General features: G+C 53.8%; 1 protein-coding gene across 1 annotated transcript in view; it reads right to left on the reverse strand.

Annotated features, from left to right (window-relative positions):
• Positions 1-7: 7 nt before the first annotated feature.
• Positions 8-26,286, reverse strand: part of Asap2 (ArfGAP with SH3 domain, ankyrin repeat and PH domain 2) — a 165,694-nt gene continuing 139,415 nt past the window's right edge. Inside the window, 11 exon segments of the mRNA XM_037198170.1 lie at positions 8-2,493; positions 4,472-4,594; positions 4,950-5,020; positions 5,288-5,337; positions 12,088-12,253; positions 13,794-13,928; positions 15,981-16,239; positions 17,963-18,076; positions 19,662-19,729; positions 22,101-22,216; positions 24,080-24,165. Coding sequence (XP_037054065.1) covers positions 2,419-2,493; positions 4,472-4,594; positions 4,950-5,020; positions 5,288-5,337; positions 12,088-12,253; positions 13,794-13,928; positions 15,981-16,239; positions 17,963-18,076; positions 19,662-19,729; positions 22,101-22,216; positions 24,080-24,165 — 1,263 coding nt within the window. The 3' untranslated portion in view covers positions 8-2,418.

Genomic DNA, 26,286 nt, shown 5'->3' on the forward strand with positions numbered 1-26,286 from the left:
AACCATGTCCATTTAAAAGTACTTTATTTTTTTTCCAGTCAAATGACTGGTTAACAGGAAGTCAATTTATTAAACATGCTCTGGTTATAAATCACGGCGTTAAGGACAATGAAAATAATCCGCTCAGGTTATACAGTATATACAGTTGAACTGCAACAAGACCAGAGTAATCAAGTGAACGAATTGAATATCATACATCTCAAAATAGCATTCTCGGCTGCAGGTCACGCTCCACCCTCAAGAGATCACACTAATCTGTGCACCATATTTCTGAGTCATTTTCCCTCCAAGTCAGACCTGATGGAAAGTGGCAAAAAAATAAAATAAAATAAAAAAGAAGCCCGAATTCCACAGCTGACACTTGTGAAATGTAAACTTTAAATATAAATAGATATCTACAGTGTTCTCCTTTCAGTTACTTTTTCTTCTCTATTTGCAAAGAGCAAATAACTAAGGAAGGATAATTCGGAGGGAAGTCAATAGGATTTCTCTTCGGGTAGAAAGCACTATCCGCTACCGCCCAATAGCACCACCAGAGAGTGGAAAAAGATTTCCTAGGCGTTTAAGTACCGGCGAACCCGACAGGTTAGCTTGGGACTGGAGTTAAAATGTTGACATAAATCAACTTGATTCCTCAGAGAGCTGGCACCAGGTCACCAAAGACCGATGATACAGATGCGTGTGTGTGTGTGTGTGTGTGTGGGGGGGGGGGTTTGCTGTCAGAGAGGTATTGGGAAGTGCAATGTGCAAAATGCATCTGTTCACGCTCTGAAGTCTACGAGAAAAGTGACTAGGAGGAGGGCTCAAACGTTAGAAATGAACAAGTAGTGTTAGAGAGAGAGAGAGAGAGAGAGAGAGAGAGAGAGAGAGAGAGAGAGAGACTGACTTTAATTACAGATCTACCATGTTTTTACCCAGAATCTGAAAGACAGGAGGCCATCACTGTATGGCATCCTAAAACATTCCTGTTTGTCCTGCTCTTTGAAACAAAGACAGGAAGGTCCGTGCTCGTCAGAGCCTTGCACAAAGGGAGTCAGGACGGCGCCGCCTCAATCAAGTGTGCCACCCCGACGGCGTCACCGCCTAACAAGTCAAGCCCACACTTCGGCCTGTTCCTTTTGCTCACACCCATGCTTGCCTCTTTACTCTGAAAGAGTGCCAGAATCGCCCATATCCCTACCATGACGTTTATGCTTACAGTTACCAAATAGAGGTATTGACAGTCAAGTTCATGAAACTAATGAGTTCTGATTTTTATCATATACAACCTAGTCCCCCTCCCCCACCCCGCATATTGCAAGTTTAAACGTTATGTGATGGCCTTACATAGTGTAACTGGGATGTTTGGGGGGTACTGGGCTCCCCCGGATCTACAGGTTTCTGATATGCTCTTGAATACGAACAACTGGACAGGCTAAATTTCAAGACAGTGTAGCTACCGTTCCTTTCGGAGAATCCTATGAGAGACGAGACGGGAAGCTAAGCAGGTGTCCTTGGGAGCTGGGAGGGGAAGGCAGCGGCGCACGCCAGGACACGGCGAGCAATGTGCTGCCTACCATGGTCTGCACCACCACGCGCCCTACTTGTATACGGCTGCTTTTTGCATGGGGGGGGGGGATGCTGAAGGAGGTAAATCCTAAAACACCTAGAACACCAGACGAGCTAGTGTAAAGGACTGCTTTGCAATCCATCATCCTTAGTTTTCTACCAAATTCAGGAAGTGCAGTCTAAGAACACCGGTGCAGAACAGACGGCTAGTCGCTGTGTCGTAATAACCCATCAGCGGCGGGCCACGTATGACTGACTGCTCACAACAACGGGTCGCACGTACATGCAGGAGGAGATCATGGCAGCTGCCACCTCGTAGGCTGGGGCTAGAAAAGTGCACGGCTAACATGTAAATTGCCAAGTTGCTTTAAACAGACACACTGGCTGGGTTGTCAAAGGAATATATGTCTTTCAAGGTGAATGGGTGGATGGCATTTGTGGATAAAGTTCAGGGTACGGCCACAGACTGAAGCAGCATGGTACTGGCCTGCTAAAATGACTGTGCTAAAGTGAACCAATGTCAGAACCGGGTTAAGGAAAGCGGTAAGAATCCCCCAAACTCATTTAAGCATTTTTTTTAGGCTCAGCTACTCCTGAAAACGCAGGATCCTGGGTCTAGAGTTAAAAGAGCATTTGGTCGTCCCCCCCTCCCCCTTTTAGGAAATTCTGCTTTTCCTAGTAAGAGTATGGCAATGTGGCGTGGAAAACACAACCTATAAAAAGAATCTGCTTACATATAAAAACTGCCTTTGAGTTTTCGGAACAGAACGGGGAGAGGATGGGCTGGATCCGCGAGACTGGCTGTGTAGCTAGTCTTGGTACCAAGAACGGAACGGAACAGTTCAAGGAAGGCTTCCGGTCAGTAGCAATCTAGTCAGCAATAAAGTGCACAAACGATACGGGAAAGGCTCCCTTGCGGCTGGGGTCTCCGTCGATGTGGCCGATCTGAAACGAGCAAGTTTGGGTTACAAACGTTACAACCTCGAGGCGGCAGCCCGACGTTTGTTTGTTCAGAGGGATTTCTTCTGCCAAGCAACGATGGAAAACCAGCCACGCCATGTTTTCCTTCTTCCTCCCCACCTGTGATTGCCTCCTTCCACACGCCCTCACACACACACACACACACACACACACACACACACACACACACACACACACACACACACACACACACGCCCCCTACAGGTGAGCACAGATGTTGTCCCTGGGCCCCCAGCAATATGGAAGGCACCAGGGTAGCCATCTGGATCCACTCCCAATGAATGAAGAAACTGTACTCGAAGTCGTAAGACTTGGCAAAACGTGGCTCCATTCATATTTCATCAGGCATTTTGTAGAGAGGCTTTAAAAATTCAGTCTGGGTAAATAACACACGTGATATCCGTGCTCAACCACGTTCATGGCATTAGCAAATAGCATTCTAAAGGAACGTTGTCAAACTGAGAATTCTGGGTTCTCAGGAGGGGGGCCAGGATCTGTAGTCGAACGTTGACTCCTTCTGTCCCTGTCTGGATTTTCCATACTTTTCCATAGGGTGAAGCCTGTGACAGGCTGGAGTCCATCCATAGCGCAGGATGAAAGACAGTGTGACCCCAACTCTGCTTCCTAGTGGGAGGTGCTGGTGGGTGTGTCAGGTTCCCGGAGCCCAGGGCTGGAGTCTTACCAGGCCCAGCCACGCACACAGGAGTTCCTCCTCAAGTAGAAGGGGAAGGAGTTTGGGAGCTGTGGGGGCCGAGGGAAGCTGACGGGGACGGGCGTCTCCCCTTAGTCGCTTCGAGGAAGGTGACCGCGAGCGACCGTATCAACCCACCAGAGAACTTGGGGGTGGGGGTGCAGAAGGGGGGCTTGAGGGAGGGGCAGCTACAGATCACGCCCAACTCCTTGTGGCTGACCAGCAGAGCGGCCCCCCAAGGCCCGAGGGACCTTGGGAAATACTTGGTTTGTCTGCAGGGCAGGGCCCGGAGTGCCCGCAGGGTGGCGGTCCCTGCCGAGCACTTTCTGTGTCTGCTCCGTTCCTGGTCTACTCCCACCCCGGCAGCCCCAGCCCACCGGCCCTCTTGGCCGCAGTGCCGGGTGGACAGGTCTGGGTGGTTGAGTCTGAGCTACACGGGCTTCTGGGAGAAGCTCAGTACCCATGCTGCTCTCACACCAGCCGGAGGCCGAGCCGGGTACAGCTTGGGCCGGGATCTAAGTGTCACAAGGACCCTACCCCGGAGCCCAGCTGTTCGGGTCAAGGGCGCTCTGGAAATGGAGCTCAAGTGGCCCATCCATCATAACAGTGAGGTGTTCCCCTGAGGACAGACCAGGCCCACTCAGAGGAGGGTGTCCACACAGGACACACCAAAGGATGCAGAAGGTGCTGAACGATAATCTGGCAGCAGCACCAGACCCAGACTGCTTAGGCTAAGAGCCTCCCTTGTGCACAGACACGTGGCCTCACCCTGACTCGTGCACAGCCCCCGTGGCCTCACCCTGACTCGTGCACAGCCCCCGTGGCCTCACCCTGACTCGTGCACAGGCCCCGTGGCCCACCCTGACTCGTGCACAGGCCCCGTGGCCTCACCCTGACTCGTGCACAGCCCCCGTGGCCCCACCCTGACTCGTGCACAGGCCCCGTGGCCTCACCCTGACTCGTGCACAGGCCCTGTGGCCCCACCCTGGTTTGTGCACAGGCCCCGTGGCCTCACCCTGACTCGTGCACAGGCCCTGTGGCCCCACCCTGGTTTGTGCACAGCCCCCATGGCCTCACCCTGACTTGTGCACAGTGCACAGCGCCCCGTGGCCTCATCCTGACTCGTGCACAGGCCCCGTGGCCTCACCCTGACTCGTGCACAGGCCCCGTGGCCCCACCCAGTTTGTGCACAGCCCCCCGTGGCCTCACCCGGTTTGTGCACAGCCCCCCCCCGTCCCCCCCCCGACTCACCCACCACTCCTGATCTTCTTCCCCATCCACGATGATCACGTCCCCCTCGGAGAAAGTCAGCTCATCCGGGTTGTCCGCCACGCAGTTGTAAAGTGCTTTGACCCGCTTGGGCTTGCACTTGGTCTGCATCAGAAGGGGGAGGGGGAGGGCTGGTGTGGCGGAAGGCCAAGGCCTTAGGTGGAGGACCTCCTGGCCTCGGGAGCCCGGTACCTGGGCTGGGAAACCCACAGAGGTCAAGCGAGCGAGCGGGCGGGGATAGCGTGGGGCGGGAGCTGGGCAGTGGAGGGAAAGGAAACACCCGGGGGTCTGGCAGCAGTGAACAGAGGCCCACGCTGGTCAGCTCCCCAATCAGGAAACAGCACCAGGAAAAAAAAAGCCCTCAGAGCTCCCTCCACCCAGGAGAAACAGAACCCTTGGCTGCCTCGGGGCCCTCCTGACTAGGAGAGCAGGGGGCAGGACAGCGGCCTTGTCCACTCACCGCCTGTGACTTCCTCGGCATGGGTGCCGGGGGCTGCAGGGCCATGGCGTTGGACAGAGGACCCGGAGCTTCTAGAGAGAGCCACGACAAAGCAACTTTACAAGACACCCCCCAGCCCCGTCCCATCCGTCTTAACTGTAAGACGGTGACTGGAAGAAGAGTCACAAGGTTAGTCTAAAAGTGGGCTCTCCACATGTCTGCCGTATCAAGAGAAAACTCCTGGACGAGGCAGAGAACTTCCTGCCTGGCCCTGACCAGGGCTGACCAGCCACCTAGAAATGCCACCCCCTGGCCCCCCCAGCCCCCATGAATCCACCTGTTCCAAGTTAAATAATTACCAGGTCCTCTTGGCTGGCCTTTGTTGACCAGTGGGGTCGGCTTGTCAGTCCTACAAGGAAGGAAATAGAGGTTGATTGATCACCGAGGCTACCTGCTCGAACCTTATTCCCTCGATAAGGGACCCCGTCTCCGCTCAAGCCTGAGCTTGTTCTAACTCTAGCCCATCCCATGTGCGGCCTCCCCGGCCCCACTCTTGAAAAAGGAAAGGTCCAGAGCAAAGTGCCAGATCTTGATCCCAGGGCCAGCACTGGACCGCCATTCATGGTAGGCCGGAACGGAAGCTAAGCGCCCATCACTGCTTCCACGCACGGTTTGCTGACTCCGGCCTCCATCATCCCGTGAAAGGGGACGGGCTGGAGCCTAACCTCAGGCCTGGGTGGCTCTGCCAGGGTCTGTGTGCAGACACCACCACAAGTCCACGTCATTCATGTCTGTGAACTCTGTGGCCCCCGCTCTGGGAACCGATGTGGCTGATGGCAGGCCCGCTGAACCCCGGGTCCAGCATCTCCTCAGCAGAGACGAAGGGGAGTCGTTCTCACAGCTGGCAGAGGGAGCTCAAGCCACTCAGGTCTGCCACTGGTGGCTTTTCACCCGAAGAAGGTGGGACACACACGAGCTCTGTTAATTCTCTAAAGGGAAAAGGGACCGGAGTCTGCGGAGGGCTAAGAGAGAGAGACGCGGCATCCCCGGTCGCCTAGGGGTGCTGGTGGACCCTAACAGGAAGTAAGCAAACAACTGGGCAGGCAAGCCTTGGGAGGGGCTGAGGAAGCAGGTGGGGAGGCAGCCTGCAATGGATGGCATTCTTTCCACAGCAGGTCACTTCCTCTGCTGCCCCAGGGAACCCATCTGGGTGCTGGTCTGCAGTCTCGGGATGAAGAGGAAAGGAACGCGACTTGGTTGTGTTCTTATTTCCAAGGGGCTGAGAAAACCATAAAAGCAAAGCCGATTTGATTCCCACTGAGTGGCCAACTCCCTCCTCTGTGGTCAAGGAAGTGCTCACAAGAGGCACTCGGTGAAGGACCATGGTCAGCCAGCCTTTGTCGCACGGAACCTAACTGGTATTATAACAAAAAACCAGGACTGGATATCGGGGTGAAAGCTGAAAGATCAGAGAAGCAGAGCAGCCAGCCACCACCTCTTACCTCACCAACTCCTCAGCCTGAATGAAAGAGCTCCAGCTCTAAGGCCTTTAGTTCCTGTCTCCTCCTCACGCCTTCTATACCTTTCTCTGCCCAGCCATATTACTTCCTGTCTCAACCTCTCTGGTGCTGGGATTAAAGGCATGTGTGCTTCCCAAGCAAAGGCATGAGATGCCAAGTGCTGGGGTTGAAGGTGTGTGTCACCACTGCCTGGCTCTGTTTTCTCTCCTAGACTGAATCAATCTCATGTAGTCTAGGGTGGCTTTGAACTCACAGAGATCCAGACGGATCTCTGCTTCCCGAGTGCTAGGATTAAAGGTGTGTGCCACCAGTGCCTGGCATGTATGTTTAATCTAGTGGCTTGTTCTGTTCTCTGATCTTCAGGCAAATTTATTAGGGTACACACTATATCACCATAAGCCTTGCCCTCAAAGGCCAGGTAAAGCAGAAGAAGGGTCACAAGTTCAAGGCCAACCTAGACTAATACTTGACTTACGGGCGTGGTTGGTTTGAATAAGGATAGCCTCCACAGGCTCAGATATTTGAATGCTTGGTCCCCAGTTGGTGGAACTGTTTGGGAAGGATTAGGAGGTGTGGCCTTGTTGGAGGAGGTGGGGAACTGGGGTGGTGGGCTTTGAGGTTTCAACAGCCCATGCCAGGCCCAGTTAGGGCCTCCCCTGCCTCTCTCTGCTTTGTGCCTGTGGATCAGGATGTGAGCTCTCAGCTACTCACTGTCCCAGGGCCAGGCCTGCCTACCTGCTGCCATACTCCCCACCCTGATGACCATGGACTCTGACCACGGAACCATGAGTCCCAGTAGACTTCTGCTGTAAGTTGCCTTAGGCACGGTGTCTCTTCACAGCAAGAGAAAAGTAACTAAGACACAGGCACTAAAATCTGTAGGTCCCAGAAATCTCACCTGCCATGAAACATTCTCACCTGAAAATCTTACCCACCGCTTGTAAGTACAAACCCCACTGACAGCCTATGACTCATGGACATGAGCAGTGGTGGCAGCTGGCTTGTGGGCGCGCTCTGGCTGTCTCTGGCTCCCAGGGAACAAATATGAAATGACAAGTTTATATCATGTTCAAAATTATTGGTAGGGCGTGGGCTTCCTTTACAAGGAATATACACCACGCCTTCCTTTAAAAATGGAATTCTTCCAGCAGCGGCAGCCTGGCTCCATTCATCGAAATCTGCCTCAGATAAGAACACCCTAACTAACCGACAGCATCTGCTTTGTCGTCCCCCAGCTTCCCTTCCTGTTCGAGTACGACCATCGAGAAAACTCATCCACCGCCCTAGCTTGGCTGGTGTGCGCCCGGGGCCCCGGCTGGCAGGAGGATGCCGTGACCTGGCGCCTGCTGGCCGGTACCACTGTTCTCATCTGCCCGGGCAGTGCCAGCAGCCCACTGTTTCTGGTCCAGAACGTCAAGACGTGACCTGGCACCGTAAAAGGCAGCATGTGAGAGGGAAGGAATCCAAGCACATCACAGAGGAAAGGCACACAGGACCCGGAGAGGCACGGCCCGCGGCGGTTGGCACAGGGGCTTGGCAGGCAAACTTGTCTTGGTGTAACTTGGTGATTTGAAGCCAACCTTACTTCAGATCACTGTTAAGAATATGATGGTGGTGAGGGGGCTGGAGACATGGCTCAGCAGGTAAGAGCACTGGCTGCTCCTCCAGAAGTCCTGAGTTCAATTCCCAGCACCCACAGGGTGGCTCGCTACCATCTAGAGTGGGACTTGATGCCCTCTTTTGGCCTAAAGGCGTACATGCAGAGAGAACAATCATATACATGAAATAAACAATGAATCTTTTTTTTTCCCCCTCGAGACAGGGTTTCTCTGTGTAGCTTTGCGCCTTTCCTAGAACTCACTCTGTAGCCCAGGCTGGTCTCGAACTCACAGAGATCCGCCTGCCTGTGCCTCCCGAGTGCCGGCATTAAAGGCGTGCGCCACTGCTGCCCGGCAGTAATAAATCTTTGAAAAAAAGGAATATTAGGGTGCAGATGTGCACTTTGGGTTCTAGAAGGATGTCCTGGCAAAGCAGTACACAAACACTCTGATTTACAAGTGTCGGACTGCAGCCTGGGGCCGCTGCTCAGTGAGGAGTGCACTCACAGCAGCGTGAAGCTCTGGACTCCATCCCCTGGCTGACCCAGGAGGGGACTCCTACACAGGTGTGAAGTCCTGGAGTAGTCCCGGGTACACCGTAACACCCCTGCCATGCCCAAAACCTCCGCAAGTGGGAGACAGGGCAGGCCATGCAATCACCAAGAGGATTCACCGAGAATAAACAACAACAAAAGTCCCCAAAGCCACGTAAGGAGGCGGCGGTGGTGGCGGCAAAGCCCTGAACTCCCAGTTACCTGTCCCCAGCACACCGAAGACAGCTTCCACTCCAGGGAGGGCATAGAATATCTCATCTAGGACACCAGGGGCAGCTAGTGGGGACATCTTAAAAGCAGTGGGATCAAGTTTAAGATGAATTTTAATGTGATTCCCAGAAATCATAAATATACCTTTTAGGCAGCCACCATGAACCTGAGTTTAACAAAGGGTGTGTGTGTGTGTGTGTGTGTGTGTGTGTGTGTGTGTGTGTGTGGTAAAATCACTCAGACAAACAGCCATACCACCTCAGGGAAACCTATCGTTAGGGTCTGGATATGAAACGCTCTCCCAAAAGGTTCTCATGTTAAATGCTCAGTTGCCAGATGATGTACTCTGGGGAAGTGATTTCATCCTTTGATGGAGTCCAAATTTGGTGGCCTTATTAAGGGGCAGCAACAGCAACTCCAACTCAGAGACCCGGCCCCTAGGGGCACCCTCTGCAGGGTCCAGCTGTCTCGGGCCCATTCTCCACTCTGGATACCTGCTTCCTGCTGCTGTGAGGTCAACAGCTGGTCCCTGCCTCCACGGTGTTCTTGCCTCACCACAGACAGACCTACCACAAGGGAGCCAAGTGATTCTTGGGAGAACTGTGCACCGGAATAAGCACCCCCCCGCCCCTCCCCAGACTGTTTCTCTTGGGCATTTGTGCCGGGGAAGAAACACCACAACCTGCCTGTGATGGTGCCCAGTGTCCCACCTGAAGCAGGGACAGAGGCGTGCAGGGGCATTTACAGGGGACAGCTTCTACCACACAGAAGCCAAAAACCCAGACGCCAGCGAGGCCAATGCCTCCCCCTCCCTCAAATCATCCAGTCCTCAAGGAATGAGAGATAGCGCTCCTGTCCAACAAAACCTGGGTGCTATAACCAGGGTTTGATGTGCTGTGAGAACGGAAATGGAAAACGAAAAGGACAAAAATCGAGAAAAAGTCTCTGGAAGTGTATTTTTTAAACAACACACAGGAACACATGAGGAGTTGGAGAAGACAGCAGCAGAAGGCCGGCTGATGAGGAAACCCCACTCGCCTGGTACAGCGGAGCGCCCAGCCGGACTGCGCCCCAGGCCCTGCCTCTGGGTGGCAGGGCCACCAGACTGGCTTGGGTGAAAGGTGAGACCCTAACATGCTGTCACTACCACCTTTCCTCTTCAAAAGTGACTGGGGGGGCTTGGGTCTGGGGGGTCGGTCAGGAGCAGGTACCCAGATTTCACCTCTGGGATCTGGGGGAGCCGTCAGAACAGTTGGATTATTTGGTAAAACCAAGATGGCACGTTTAATGGAGAGGCCAATCGGGTCTGACGTCTGAGAAGTGGGAGTTATATCAAAAGAAACAGCGGAGGGTGGGATTTAAAGCATCCAGACGAGAGGTTTGTCAGAACCAGGTCGGGGGACGGTCAGGCTAGGGGTGAGGGGTCCAGTGACCCTGACTCCAACCTGGGTGAGATGAGGAGGCCACGACCCAGCAGGGGACACCTGGCCTGGATGGGGAGTTGGGAGGTGAGGCTAGAGGCTGCGTGGCCACGTGCCGGTGCTGGAGCTGATTTGGTTCAAGCAGGGAAAGAAGACTTCAGCCTCTAGGCCAGGTGGAGGCCGAGCCAGGAGAGCTGTGTTCCCAGGAAGGAACGACTGAACGACTGAGCACAGGAACCAAGATTCTCAGCTCCGAGAAAGGGAGTTACAAGGGACAGTCTTGCTGTCCCGTGTCCCGACAGAACCCTCTCCACGCACTCAGGCCGGCTTCCAGCACTGCTTCTGAAATCAACAGGGCAAAAGCAACATGGCCTGGCCTGTTTGGGGTGACCTGTCTTGGGCCCAGGGCTTGAGGAAGTCACACCACCCCGAAGAGATCCCACGCCCGCGGGCATTGTGGTCAGCAGCCCGGCTGAGGTGTGCTGAGGCAGCAAGGGCTGCCAAGTCCACGGAGTGGGGAGACCTCCACGACAGCAGCCTTTACCAAATGACTTCCCCCCTGGGAGCGGGGGTCTCAGCGACGGCAAGGACAAACTACTCCGCTGTGCCACCCCCCAACCCGAGACAGGACTCCTAAAGCATGCACACCGCTAAGTGGGTGTGTCTCAAAATAGCAAGTGCTGGCGCTGTCTACGTGAGAGAAAGTGGAGATACTGACATGCACTCTTGGGTTCCAAAAGAAAAAGCTAAAGAATAGAGAGAGAGATGCTGGGCGGGGGGGGTGGGGGGGGCGGATTCTGTGAGTCAGGCAGCCTGGCTACCAGTGGTTCAGAAAGTGCAAAGCTAACAAGAAACCTTTCAAAAAAAAAAAAAAAAAAAAAAAAAAAAAAAAAAAAGAACATGTGTACAGACATGTGAGATCAACCACTACCCCCCAGACCTCACTCAGAGACACGCTGGCGGTGGTGCACGCCTTTAATCCCAGCACTCGGGAGGCAGAGCCAGGCGGATCTCTGTGAGTTCGAGGCCAGCCTGAGCTACCAAGTGAGTTCCAGGAAAGGCGCAAAGCTACACAGAGAAACCCTGTCTCGAAAAACCAAAAAAAAAAAAAAAAAAAAAAGAACGAATCCACAAAAAGAAGACCCCAATACATCTACTTCCTACTATAAAAACATAGATTAAGAAATTTAGAGATGGGGGGTGGGCACGGCTCTGAAGAGATAGCTCGGTGGTTTAGAACACTGGCTACCCTTCCAGAAGACATGGGTTCGATTCCCAGCACCCATATGGGGGCTCACAGCCACCTTTAACTGCAGTTCCAGAGGCTCTGTCTGGCACCCTCTTCTGGCTTCCTCGGGTACCAGATAGGTACGTGATACCCAGACGTACAAGCAGGCAAAACTATACACATAAAATCAAATGTAAAACTTTTAAACGCTTTCAAAAAGGTCACTAGACCCCTCTGTGGTGTGTGCGCGAAGGAGAAAGTGATTGGCTGTAGGAAACATCTAACAACCCACAGGGGCCTGGGTCTTAAGGGCTTGACTCCAAAAACCCCAGTGTTAACGCACAAAAATCTAAATTAATCACGCGGGCTTACGATCTAAGCGTGTAATCGATCTTCAGCTAAAAAGATCCTCGCAGAATTAACCTTAAGACCCTCGAGAGCTGATCAGTAAGTTACACAGCCCTTGGCCTCTCACCCTAGCGTGGCAAGAACACAGGAGATTTCCAGGGCTCACACAGACATCCCAGCAGATGAAGGAATGGGGCCCATGCCATCGGAAGCCCTCTGAATGTGAGGGGCAGTGTTGGCTGCTGTGGCCCCCAGAGTGCCAGGCAGGGGCAACAATTACCCGGAAGATGGCTTCTTCTGAGGCAGGCGGCTGGGTGGCTGGGGCGGCAGGGGTGGGGGCTTGCTCTGCGAGGCCCCGGGTTGGGTGGGCTTGCTTGGCTGGCTCCCGCCTTCTAGTGCGCCTGATGTCTTAGCCACAGGAGCGGGTGGTGTGGTGGTCAGGGAATCTGTGGAAAGAAAATGGGGGGGGGGTGTAGAGAGAGTGAGCTCCCGAGGTCACATACCTAGGCTCTTTCTGGAGACTTCTTTCTCTCTAGCATTCTTCTGGGAACACCTATGGCTGCTTCTCAGCTTGTCTCCTCTGAGAAACCGTGAGGGGCTAAACCACACGGAAAGCTGAACCTCAACTACAAGCCGACACTCTGCTGAGGCCTGTGTGTGTTTAGACAGAAAACCGTGGAGGGGCCAGCCCTGGATTCTGTGGCCGGCCTGGCCCCAATCCAGCAGAGTAGGCAGAGTCTGAGGTCAGGTTCAAGCCCGGCATCTGCCCTGGGTTCTTCTTGCATCCAGGGACCCACCCCTAGAAGGGAACAAAACCCTATGTACCCCACCGGCCTGTAAAAGGGGGGGGGGGGTAGGCGCTAAGGACAGACTGTGACAACTGACGTGGTATGGGGTCCCCAGCCTAAGGGGAGAGGTGACGGTTGCTACAACTAACTATCTGTATTGTCCGGATGACAGGCTGAGGCTCCAAGGCGAAGTGATACTGCCAAAGTGGGCAGAGCTGTTTAAAAACTAAAAACAACAGAGAGTGAGGTCATGTGCCTGGGCCTCGTTCACCCCACCCATCTCAAAAATAACAGAGAAGCCACCAGGCTCCTGTCAGTGGCCTGCCTCAGGATGGGAGCAAATATATATGGAACCAGAGGGACTCTGGGGAGGGAAACGCAAAAACAAAAGGATCTAGTTCATGGCCTCTCTCTCTCTTCCCTTTTCCGTTTTGACAGAAAAGCCCAGGGTAGATCAGCCCAGGAGCACCACGTTGAGAGGCAGAAGGAAGGGCAGATGCGAAGTCCTCTTAACGCTTGACCCCAGACCACTGCAGCCGGCCCCGGCCCCAGATCCTCTGCAGCTTCCTGCACACACTGAGCTGCTGCTGCAATGCCTGCAGAGAGCCAGAGTGCCTTCTGCTTAACCCACAGGCACCATGGCCTAGGAAGAGCTCCAGTGCCCCGGAAGTGATAGACCCAGAGATGCTGAATTCCCCTGCTCCCGCGGCCCGGGCCGGGCAGGGAGCAGATGGGGCTGGCGTCACTCACCCAGTGAAAACTGCTGGGCTCTGCAGCAGCAGAGAGGCTCTTTCCGCTGCCTGGCTCCCAGTGGTGGGAACTGCCCACCATACACTGGCACAGAAAATACCATGCCAGATCATGACTGAAATGACCACCCCCAAATCACCCCACGGCTAAAGGAACTGGAAGCATGTTGTGTGTAGAGGGGGGCGGGGATGTCATTAAAATGCCTTGCGAGACAGAGAAAAGAGGGAGCCATCTTGGGGGAGGGGGAGCATGTGAGGGAACAGGCCGGGGGTGGGGGGGTGGTGGAGGTGGAGGCCACAAGGGCAACACCTGGTATATATCTGTGGGCAGCCCGCAGCGGTCACCCCCAAGTGGCTGCCAACAGCGCCCCCTGTTTTCCAGATTCGTAAGGCCCACTGGAAAGAAAGGAAAAAGGGGAGGGAAAAAAAAAAAAAACCAAAAAACGTACTGGTCGATGTCACGCGCAGAGGGGGCGGCGGTGGGTGGGCAGCTGGCAGGTCTGACGAAGATCGCTGCCTGCTGACACCGTTCACACCTACAGAGTCTGTCTTCCACAGAGGGTTAGCCGAGGTGGCTGTCTGAACTAAACCCACACGCGGGCACACGTGGGCACGCAACACGCACACACACGGCACGGAACAAAAACAGAAACAAAACACTTCGTTATTGATCCTCTCACTCATAAAAAGGGTCAACATGAGCCCTTCTAGAACAGCACCAGAACCCTAAGATTTACTCTTTTCTCTAGGAGGGCAAAGTGGGACGCATCCAAAAAATAATCATAATAAAATAAGTAAATAAACTGCTCCAGGGAGCACCCACAGGTGGCCTTCTCAATTTGATGACGAAATTTTAAACTGCTATAGTTTGAAGAAGGAAAATAAATGGCCATCAATCTACTGAGCATTGCACTCAGGGCCCCTCGACCTTCTGCTCGCCTCTGCCCTTCTATTACCTCCTACCGTGGGCCACAGAGACCGCGTTCTCAGTCAGTGTGGGCAAGAGGAAGAGTGTGTTCCAAACACGAGATCGGGGCTCTCCCCAGCCTCCCGCAACATATCTGCCTGGAACTCAGCACAGACGGTCCAGTCGCTCTAGGTGACCCCCCAAGACGACGTCACTTCCCTGGTCATGGTCTTTCTCACTGGGTGAAACTTACTCAGATGCACAGGGGTGTCTAAGGGAGGGCTGGGGGGCAGCCTTCACACTCGCCCTATGGTGAGTAAGTTCTGCACCCCAGTATGAGGCACAGGGCAGTGTTAACTCTATTCCCCATCCTGGGTGTGAAAACTCCATCTTCATACCAAGCGTGGACTCTAGGGCAGGGAAGATGCAGGATGGGGGTACAATTTACTTCATGTGAAAAAAAAAATAGAGCTAAAGATAGAACGGAAAAAAAAAAAAGTGGGAAAAACAATCCTTCCGATTCCAAGACTGCAAGAAATCAAGACAAGGAACTGACCAACTCTCTCCTACCATCCCCTGGGGCCAGTGAAGTCTCTCCCATCACAGAGCCAGCACAAGCTACTCCTGGGAATGCCAGTCTCTCTGACACCGGGCCTCTCAGAATTAGCTCACATCTCCAGGATGCAGAAGCAGTGAGATACCTGTAAGGGCCTGCACTGCCCTGGGCAGCCTGTAGGAGGCGACAGGGAGTGCTCATAGGGTCCAGGAGGACTCAAAGGCTGGGGTGCTGGAGGGAGCAGGGGGCACAGGGTCCGCTCTTCATGCTTTTGAGCCTCAGTGACTCACCTAACTCTTGGGCCTCCCTGAGTGTTAGGAGGGTAGTGACATGTGTGGTCTGTCCAGCTGCTCTCCCAGCTACTCGGTACCCAGGACCATCTCACACTGCCCCCCCCTCCCCAGCCGCCAGCCGCTGCAAGAGACAGTCTGCAGTGTTTTTATGCATGGCAGCCACAGCTCAGGGACAGCAAGTGGACGCTACTGTTCTTTCCAGGGAAGCCCCTCCTTGACCTTGGAGGCCCTGAAGACTACCACCTAAGATGGGCAGCCCTGGCAGAGCCGGACTGGCCATCTGCTGGCCACTTCAAGAGCAGAGTGGCCGCCGGTCGGTCCTCACCATCAGACAAACGGTTTCCATATTTGTAAAAGCAAACAAACACACACATTAAAAAAAAAAAAAAAAGTCACGTGTTGAGTGGGTCTGCTTATATTCAGATGGGGGAGGAGTCTCGTGAGCCTTGCACACTTAAGGGCTCACACACGTGTGCTTTTACAATTAGGCTGAGCACTGTTCCCCAAATCAATAACTTTCACTCCTTCATTTCAAGGGTATTCTAGAGACATTAAGTCCTCACAGTGCCTTAAGCTATCCCCAAGGAAGAAGAAGGGGACCAATCAGGACACCCCGAGGGGACCAAGTCGGGAAAGGATGGGCAGAGCAGGGTGGGAAGGGCAGGGGAGGCCATCCTAGCTGACCAGCTGCTGGCCATCACCTCACACACACCTCTGCCAGAGTAAGAACCCAGGTACAACTTCTACAGGGTTGGCACGCTAAAAATAAGGGATTTCCTTAAGGCAGCAGACAGAAAATAGCTATAAAATAAACACCCACGCACCAAACTCCTCAATGCTCACGCCCATAGGCATTCGCAGGGGACTCAGAATCGTGTACCTTTGCCACCAACGTTCCGAGGCGGGAGTGGGGGTGCGCTGGTGGTGCTGGGGGGTAAGGCCTGGGAGGAGGGCGGGCTGCCACTCAGGATGGCTCCGTAGGTCTCATTCTGTAAGAGGCTGGGTCCGAAGCCCCTCTGCTTATCCTTGGTGAGGTTTGCGATGTCTCTGGCCAAAGACACGGCATTGGGCTGAAACTGGCTGGACCCCAGCTGGTAGAAACTGACGGGCCGGTCCTCGCGCCGGTTAGGACTGGGCTGCTGTGGAGGAACGCCAGGGGTGAGAGCGTGAGACCGAGCTATGGCTCTCTCTGAGTGCTATCAACTCGACCAACAGGGAGACGCATCCATCACTGCTGCGTGGTGGGTACCATTTCAGCCCGGCCTACGCCGTTGCATTTGAGCTGCAAGATTTTAAATCCCACTCGCCCCGTGGCTTACAATTTAGACACGCACACCTAACCAGCCATGGCTTACAAACTGCAATTCTTCCTTCTGTGAAGGACTTCAAAGAGAAGCTACTTCATCTTACCTACCAGCTGCCTCAGCCTAGCTCTACGCTGTCCTTGAGGTTCCTCCTTGCCAACCACACTATCTTACGGGACAGAATGGTCCTGGCCATTGAGCAGTGATCGAGCTCCACCCGGCACTGTGCTTAATTTGGCAGAGATCACCAAGTCCTCTTCACACGCCTCTGAATTGCTGAGCTGCTGAGATCCTGATGAATCAGGGGTCAGTAAATCCTCAGGATATCACTTGCTTAAAAAACAAAAACGTGCCAGGCAGCAGTGGTGCACGCCTTTAATCCCAGCACTCGGGAGGCAGAGCCAGGCGGATCTCTGTGAGTTCGAGGCCAGCCTCGGCTACCAAGTGAGTCCCAGGAAAGGCGCAAAACTACGCAGAGAAACCCTGTCTCCAAAAACCAAAAACCAAAAACAAAAAACAAAAAAACAAAAAAAAAAAATGTGTGTTCTTTGTGTATGTGTACAGGTACATGTGCAGAAGACAGGACACTGTGGACCTCAGTTTTCTCCTTCTACCATATGAGCCCGTGGGATCAAATTCAGGTCCTCAGGACTGGCAGAAGCACCTTATTGCTTTTGTAAATAAAGATTTATTGAGATGCAACCATATCCTTTCATTTACATATCTGTGCTGGGTAGGGAATGCTAAGTACAGATACTAAATGCCTTTCCATCACTGATGGTCCAATAGCCTTCAGAAATGTTTTCTCCCATTTGTGTCTATTAATCATCTGTTTATAGTTTATATTAGAATATTAGTTCATATTAGAGAATACTAAAGTCCTATAGGGGAAAAATAAAACACTAAGCCATGACAATGTGCTTGACCAGGTCTTTCCTCTCATTTTAATACAGTGCGTGCTGGTACAGCTGGCAGTCTGCTGTGGCGGGAGCTGGGAAGGGTCACCGCCAAGGGTTGAGGCTTTGGAGGGAGGCTGCCTGAACTTGCTCTGCACCCACAGACCCGTGCGAAGGCAGCATCGTCCTGAGGTACCGGCAAGGTATGCTTGGTGGTGCATATGACAGGGAACTGGACCAGGACTAGAGCCCTATGCTCATTCCAAGGCTGTGTGAAAACATCCATGTCCTCTTGGCTGAACCAACCTCCCCGGAGGCTTTGAAGTCTCCATCCAATAAAGGAAGTTAGATCCGGTGAGCTCTAAAGGGCAACTGAGTAGTTCCCACGTGGTGGTTTCTAAGGTCACTCCGGTAAACAAGACCAGCCACAGAGTGTCCCCTGCCGACAGGACCTGACTCTGTAAAATGGCTCCACAGCAGGCGGGGCGCCCTCCCCCACAAGACACCTACAATCGTAGAACTGCCTGTTCCGTTTCTCCATCAGCGCGGGCTGGAGCTGGGAGGCAGGGGGAGCCATGGGAAGGGGAGCCTGGAGCCCGCCCGGATCAATGAACACACACCAGGGCCACAGAACCACCCCGCCGAGGCAGGGAGGCACGGACCTGAAGCTTCTCGTCCACGTCGTCGTCGCTTTCATCCAGGTCTTCGTGCAACAGTCGCCATTCATACTCCACGTGAACGTGGGAGTTAAACCTTCCCGACAAGGCCTGAGTCAGCTGGGAAGGGGGAGGGACAGTTAATGCTGCTGCCTGCCCTGTGTTCAAGTACAAAGGACGGGCACTCGTGGGTGTCCGGACCAAGCACGGACAGGCCAGGGCGGAGGGTCCGGAACGGCTCTCAGGGAAGTTTCCACTCTGCTCCGGGATTGCTTATTCAAATCCCTGGATCTCCGTGGAGGTCCCCGAACCCGATTCGCAGGATAACCCAGCCCCTCAAGGCTCCCCGTCAGGGACTCTCTGGAAACTGTGCCACACAGGCAAGGGACTTGGGGACCTAAAAGGCGATGACCATCTTTCAGCTATGAGCCCAGCGTAGGCGTCAGCTGGACCTCAGAAGGAATGTGTTCGCGGCCAGCCAGCCTTCTCACAGCAAGAGAACTGAGCCCTGTGGGAAAGGAGGCCCCTTTCTCCAACTCCCTCACAGAAAGTGCCTGGCTAATTCTACTCCAGCCGGACAGGAGGTATGGCAGTCTACTATGTGCAGTTGATGTGCGGGGCTTAGTTGTTGCCCAGAGCCAGACAGCTGCTGTGTGACTTTGGAAAAGTCACTGGACTCTCCTGTGTCTGCTCCCTCACCCACACAACGGGGGATGGAGAGATTAAATAACCTGATGGGTAGCGTCTACACAAGCACCTTCTGCTTACTCTCTACTTGTGTGGCATTAGGAGGTCCGCGGGTCGGAAACTAACTGTGTACCTGCTTTAACAAGATTCAACAACTCGGGCCGCAACCTTGCAAAGGGCACAACTACCTCCCGCAACTCCACAAATGCCGAGAGAGCCCGGAATGAGGCACGGCCCACTGCAAACCCAGGCAGGACTCCTGACTCCGCGGCTCCCCCCAAGGTTCACAGCCCCTCTACTCCACTGTGGGAGCCCACAAAAGCTTCCCAGTGATAGCTGAGCTTGCTTCACACAGCAGGGCTGCATTGGGGGATGGCTTGACCACATGCATGGTCACCGGGTGCCTGGAATGGTCTGCACTTGGCTGTGCTGGGGGCGGGGGGTGGGGGGAGGTCTTCTGCTCCACCCCTTGGCATTCCTTTAAAAGCCTTTTAGCAGAGACCAAAGGGCTGGTGGGTTTGGACCCAGGCCCTCTCGAGGCTATCCTGTGTTTCTGTCTCTCTCCCTCTATATTTCTATCTACAAATTCCTCATTTTTCCCTACTCAAAAGTACCCTGGGTGGGGAGAGGGAGCTGGTCTCCCTCACCCCATCACAGAAGAGAAACGCGGCACTGAGTGACCTGCATGCTCTGGGTTGAAGGATAAAAGTGGGAAAGCCAGCTGGGCACGCTGTGAAGAGAGCTAGGCATTCACGGGTACCCCGTAATGTGGGGGTCCATCCTTTCCTCCAGCTGCCTGAGGAGCCAGGCCTACAGTCGTGGCCCATAAGCATATGCTGAGTCACAAGGTTCACCACCGGGAAGGTTCTCCAGTGCTCCTGCAGGCCAGCCTGGGCTTGGCTTACCCCAGGAGGTGTGTACTGCCGTGTGTGCTGTACCCTCGTCCAGGGAGACGAGTTCTCCTCCACCCCACCCCACCCCGTCTCCATCAGGCCGTCTGCCCACAGTGGGTGCTCACCAGTTCCTCACAGTGTTCATGCTTGAGCCTCTTGGCGATGTCCAGCGGCGTCTCTCCTGACTCATTGGCTGAAAGTCAAGGGAAGGAGGGTAAGGAGACAGCAGAGCTTGGCTTGATGTTCTGCATATAAAACATCCCCAAAGACTCAGACGGACGTCGAAGGCTTGGTCCCCAGCTGGGGGTGCTCCTGAGGTGACTGGATCCTGAACTGATCTTTCAGTGTTTCTCCGCCTTTTGTGTTTCATCTTTTGAGAACTCTGTGCGCGCGCACACACACACACACACACACACACACACACCTCCCCCCTTTTTTCCTTTTGAGACAGGGTCTCTCCATGTAGCCCTGACTTTCTTAGTACTTGCTACATAGGACAGGCTGGTCTTGAACGCACAGAGACCCACCTGCTTCTGACTCCTGAGGGTAGGATTAAAGGCCCAGCTTGTACCTCATTTTTAATTAGGTTGTTTTCTTGATGGTGTCTTTGTAGTCCTAGAGACTAGCCCTCTGTGAGCTGCATAATGGTTAAAGATCTTCCCATTCTGCAGCTGGCCTCTTTGCTCAAATCAAGGTGTCCTTTTCAGCTTCCCGAGGACCCACTTAGTAATTGCCGTCTTAGTGCCTGTGCTATGGGTGCCCTGTTCAGAGTCCTCTCCTGCATCTACTCCCCACCTTCTCTTCTCTCCGACTCAGGGTATCTGGTCTTATTCTGGGGTCAGAGGGGATCGAGACAGGGGCTAATTGCATCCATGGATGAAAGGCTATAAGGAGGCGGGGCCTCGCTGGAGGAAGGAGGTCAGTGGGGACACACGTGTGAGGGTGTCCCTCTCCCCTCCGCTTCCTGACTGCCACGAGGTGAGCAGCCCTCTCTGTCAATGCTTCCCCCTCACCTCAAGGCCAAAGCAATGGAGCCCAGCTGGCCTCAGACTGATGCCCGGAGTCAAAATCCATGTTCCCTCCCCCTGATTGATTTCTCAGGTATCTGTTCTCTATGGACAGCGCACTAAAGACTCTGCATATTAATTACTTCACGCACTATTAGGACAAAATACCGGACAGAAACGACTCAGAAGAAAGGAGGGTTTATTATGGCCCCCACATTGGGGGTAGTCCCTCATGGTGGGGAAGTCAGGGCAGCAGGAGAGGGAGGCAGGCAGCTGGTCACACTGCCTCCACAGTTGGGAAACACAGAGAGAGGAATAAGTCTCTTTTTTAGCAGGTCCAGGGCCACAGCCCATGGGACGCTGCCATCCAGTTAGAGGGGTCTTCCCACTAGAAGCACCCTTGGAGACATGCCCAGAGGTTGGTTTCCATGGTGACTCTGAGTCCTACCAAGCTGATCATAAAGACTAAGCATCTCATGCAGTAATTAAGAGCACCTCACTAAAGTAAGCAGGAGACACGGGATGCAGTCGGGTTAACCGGGGCAGGGCTGGCTGGCTGGCATTTAGTTGTACCGGATACAAGCGTGTAGAGAAGCTATGTTTTAGTAAGAAGGATTGAGCTACCAAGAGCTGTTGATGCAGCCAACTAACTAAAACCATGACCCCCAAGTACAAGCTATCCAGAGAGCAAGAGTATGCACCGTGAGGCACGCACGCACGCACGCATGCACGTACACACACATCCCGTGACACTGGAAGGCGGTGAGCTCAGCAGGTCAGACGTCTGAGCTGGCCCTTTCTTCTCTGAAGTCTCTGTCAACAAGGTTTACTTGTTTTTTTTTTTAATTATTATTTTTTTCTCCTCCTCCTCCTCCTCTTTAAATCCAGACGGGGTATCTCTAAATAGCTCTGACTTGCTGGAACTCACTGTAGAGACTAAGCTGGCTTCAAACATGCAGTCATCCCCCTGCCTCCGCCTCTCAAGTGTATGAGCCACCACGCCTGGCTTTCCAGCAGAACATATCTTCTCATCGACTTTTGGTTTGGCTCAGTAGTTCTCCAAAGCACTTCCCCAGGAACGAACCACAGCTGGACGGCTCAGGGTAAAGCGTGCTTTGGCAGTGCCCGCAGGTCACAACCGAGGGGAGACGGGGGCGGGTGGGGGTACCCGGATCTGTCACCGTGACAGTGGGGGGAGGGGACAGTGACAGCCCCCGCCTCTGTCAAAAGGCTTCGTCCCACCTGGGGAGGTGAGCCAGGGTTCACCCAGCTCAGGGCTCCTGCAAGGCCTACCCTCAGCATTCCTGAAGGCTGGAGGCTAAGCTGGAGGCTAAGACAGACAGACAGACGGCAGGCGGAGCCCGCTGATGGCGCCAGGCCACTCTGCAGGACAGGTAGGGAGGGGCACTCTTTCCAGTGTGACAACCGCTTCTAACACCAGCAGCGCAGAGCTGCAGGAAGGAGGCCGGGGGTGGGGGGAGGCCGGCAGAGCCACCGGTACCCCGGCACACCCCAGCGCACCCCGGCGCACCCCGGCACACCCCGGCAGCCTCTTACCTATCTCGATGGAGGCCTTCCCTCGGAGGAGGAGCTTGAGGCACTCGGCGTTGTCCGTCAGGCAGCAGTAGTGCAGGGCCGTGCTGCCCTTGCCCGTCTGTTTATCCAGGTTCCCGCTGCTCGAAACACGGACACAGAGAGAGGAAGACAAGAGTCACGGACCAGAGGACGGCGGCCCCCAGACTCTGGGAGGACAGGTGAATTAGCAGCCCGGTTTATCCAGCTTACCCCCTCCTCAGAGAGATGCAACCAACACAGAGACGACCAGCCCCGGATGGGCTGGCTGTCTTTGGGTGAGAGCAGTGGTTCTCAACCTGGGGGTCGCGGCCCCTCGGTGGCCGACTGACCCTTTCAGTGGGATCGTAGAACAGATATCCACGTTCATAACGGTAGCAGAACTGCAGTTATGAAGTAGCAGTGAAAATAATGGTGTGGTCCGGGGTCACCGCAACCTGAGGACCTGTACTAAAGGGTCGCGGCCTTAGGAAGGCTGAGAACCACCGGGTTCAAGGACGGCACACCCTGAAGCCACCCTGGCACCCGGCCCCTTTCCTCTTGGCCTGTGGTACCCAGAGCATCAGGTTCACTGTTCAGTCTACACGACCTGACCCGCCTGTCACACCAGGGAAGAGGAGAACTTTTCATTTTGTTCCTTTTCTTTCTTTTGCAAAGAAATAATTTTATGGTGTATGTATGGGTGTTTTGCCTGCATCTGTGTCTGGGCACCATGTGCATGCCTGGTACCAATGGAAACCGGAACAGGGCACTGTATGCCCTGGGACTGGAGGTACAGATGGTTGTGAGCCACCACGCAGGTGCTGAGAACCGAACCCGGGTCCTCTGGAAGAACACCCAGTGCTCTTCACCGCTGAGCCGTCTCTCCAGCCCCCTCCACGTTGTTTCTTGATGCTTCCATCAGGGGAGGGATACTACTGTTCAGTTTAGGGTCCCAAGCCTGGCCCTAGGACAGCCCCCCAAAAGCAGGTGAAGGGGGACACTTTGAAGATTTTCACATATTCTTCTCTCATAAAATAAGACCAGGTTAATCCAAACCAAAGGTACATGTGTTTTACACACACGATGAAAGCAGTTGCCATCTGAAGGGTCACCATCCACAGGCACACAAATGGGACAGAGGCGCCCTTGGGTGGGAACCTGCGGCTCCCAACAGAAGGAAAACAGCTGCCTCAGTGCAGGAACGCCAAGGGTCTCCTTTGCTTTCTTTGCTCAGTGCTGAGGATGGAACTTGGGGTTCGTGTATGTGAAGCCAGCACTTAGCACTGAGCTCACCCGGACCCTCTAAATCTACTGCTGTCTGTGGTGATATGTGTAATTTAAGAACTCGAGCTTGCCTGAGGATCAGAGGACAGAGCCAGCCACTAGATTAAACACAGCGGCCAGGCAGTGGTGGCACACACCTTTAATCCCAGCACTCAGAAGGCAGAGATCCGTCTGGATCTCTGTGAGTTCAAGGCCACCCTAGACTACATGAGATTGACTCAGTCTAGGAGAGAAACAGAGCCAGGCAGTGGTGGTACACGCCTTTAATCTGGGCGTGTACTGGGAAGCACACATGCCATTAATACCAGGGGCTAGTGCACCCTCACTGACCCCTAGCTCTCTGCTGTTGAGATGCTGTGTGGGGACTGATATGGGAAAGACTCGCCCACACAACAAACCAGGGAAATGCTCACGGCACAGCTGAGGACCCAGGCCCCCCAGGTTCTTCCCCAAGGCTGGGAACTGAGCAGCCATGGTTCCCTGGAGTCTCTCTTAGATTATATATACTGGATCTTGCAGGTATCACGAAGGCCTTCTGTTCTCACTCTGGGCTTTCCTAGGGAATTCCCATAATTCATATTTAAACTGGAGACACGAGCATCTTGGCAACAGAGCTCAAGCAGTGGAGACAGCGTCTGGTCCCTTGTTGGGAAGCCCCAAGAATAGGAAAAGAGGGATCCACTTAGTGAGACACCCACCTGTTCTGGACCAGGAAGTCCACAATGTGAAGGGAAGTCCGGTCTACAGATCTGACTGCAAGATGGAGGGCCGTCTCATCTGGCTCCTGAAATTCAAACCAAGACATTTGGAATCCCAGAGGCCTCTTTCAAGCCCAGGACCTCGTGTCTCTTCCAAAGGCCTTTCCGCCTTTCCCCAAAAATGTTTATTTACAGTACAGAGTGCCCACTTTTTAATCTCCACAGCAAAAGGCCTATGTAGTGGTCTGAATGAGAACGGCCCCCATAGGCGCCTATGTTTGAATGCTTGGTCCCCAGTTGGTGGAACTGTTTGGGAAGGATTAGGAGGTGTGACCTTGGTGGAAGAGGTGTGTCACTAAGGGTGGGCTTTGATGTTTAAAAAGATTTGTGACACGCCCAGTCCAGTCGTCTGTCTGTCATCTCTCTCTCTGCCTTGTGGAGGTCTCTCAAGATGTGAGCTCTCAGCTACTGCCCCAGCACCATGCCTGCCTGCCTGCTGCCATGCGCCCCGCGATGGTCACAGACTCCAGCCCGCTGAAACTGTCGGCCCCAAATAAATACTCTCTTTTATAAGAGGCCTTGGTCATGGTGTCTTTTCACAGTAACAGAAATGTAACTAAGACAACAGAGCTCAGAGATGGGTCCTTTCCCTCCCTGCTCACAGGAGGTGAGAAATGCAGGGCGTTTCAAGTCATTTGGGCTGTATCCCCATCCCTACATCCACACCGGAAGTGGAGAGGATGGGCAAACGGGGGCTGTGTCCCCATCCCTACATCCACACGGCGGGAGGATGGCACGGGCTGTGTCCCCATCCCTACATCCACACCGGAAGTGGAGAGGATGGGCAAACGGGGGCTGTGTCCCCATCCCTACATCCACACCGGAAGTGGAGAGGATGGGCAAACGGGGGCTGTTTCGGGCAGGCGGGTGGAAAAATAGAGAGGAAGGAAAAACCCAAAAACGCAGAAGGCGTGGACAGGGCGGCTGCCTCGTTCTACACTTGTCCTGCCTGCTCAGTCCTCTGGGCGGTACGGGCATCCTGCCCTGGACATGGGGGCTTGAGTTTTCTCCGGGAGAGAATGGGAGTGCCACTGCTGACTTTAGAAAGAGCCTGCGTCGCTAGGAGGAAAGGTTACCCTAAAATGTTCCCACTCACGGGATCTGGCTTAGCCTAGGGTTCTGGGCCCAAACATGCTGGCCCTCTCTGGTACCAGACCATACAGGCTGATGAGCCCAGTCCTGAGTGTGCGCCCCTGGGGACTCTGTCGGGAAGACCAGGAGACTGGACAGCTCCTCAGGTACCGACAGTGTAACGCAGACGTGACCCCCAGAGCCACATCTGGAGGCTGGAGGAGGTGTTCTGTCCATCCCTCTGGGAGGACCCTGAGAGTGTGAGCTAAAAGACGGGCCTTGCCACAGCTCCCCACACGGAGGAGAGGCCCTCGCTAAACCTGCTTATGGGAGGGGGAGGGGTCCTTTGAGGCTTTTAAGCTTCTGATGGTGGAGTCCCTTCCACCTCAGATGGCCTTTTCCTTCAACATCTGGCTTAAGAATAAACCAACTGTGCTAAAGAGATGCCTCAGCAGTTAGGAGAACCTGATGTTCTCACAGGGACCCGTTTAGTTCCCAGCACCCATATCGGGAGGCTCAAAACCATGTGGGACTCCAGCTCCAAGGGATCTGACATCCTGGCCTCGGAGGACACCTACATGCATGAGGTGTACATATATACATGCAGATATATACACGTAAAATTAAACTAATCTTTTTTAAAAAAAAGAATAAGACATACAAAGGTTCAATTTGAAAGGAGTCAACGTAGATGCGGGGGTACACAAATGTAATCTCAATACCCAGGAAGCTGAGGCAGGAGGATTGCTGGCAGTGTGAGACTCTTCTTAAAAAAAGGGGGGGGGGCCTATTGTGTAGGAGTGGCTATAGTTAACAATGTATTTGAATCATATACTCAAAATTGCTGAGTGGATTTGAACTGTCTCCACGACAAAAGATAGACGAGATGACCTGTCTTGTGGTCATTCCATGACGTGGATATCTATCAAAATGCCATGTTTGCACATCATCATGTGGCACATGAACGGGTTGGGCATCCTGAACACAAGTCATAAATCCAAAATGCAGCACAACCCTAAACGTTTCAGGAGTGGTGGAAAAATCCACCCCTGCATTCAGCTGATGGCTTACAGTCA

The sequence above is a fragment of the Peromyscus leucopus genome, chromosome 22, assembly GCF_004664715.2.
Source record: "Peromyscus leucopus breed LL Stock chromosome 22, UCI_PerLeu_2.1, whole genome shotgun sequence".
Taxonomy (NCBI): Eukaryota; Metazoa; Chordata; class Mammalia; order Rodentia; family Cricetidae; genus Peromyscus; species Peromyscus leucopus.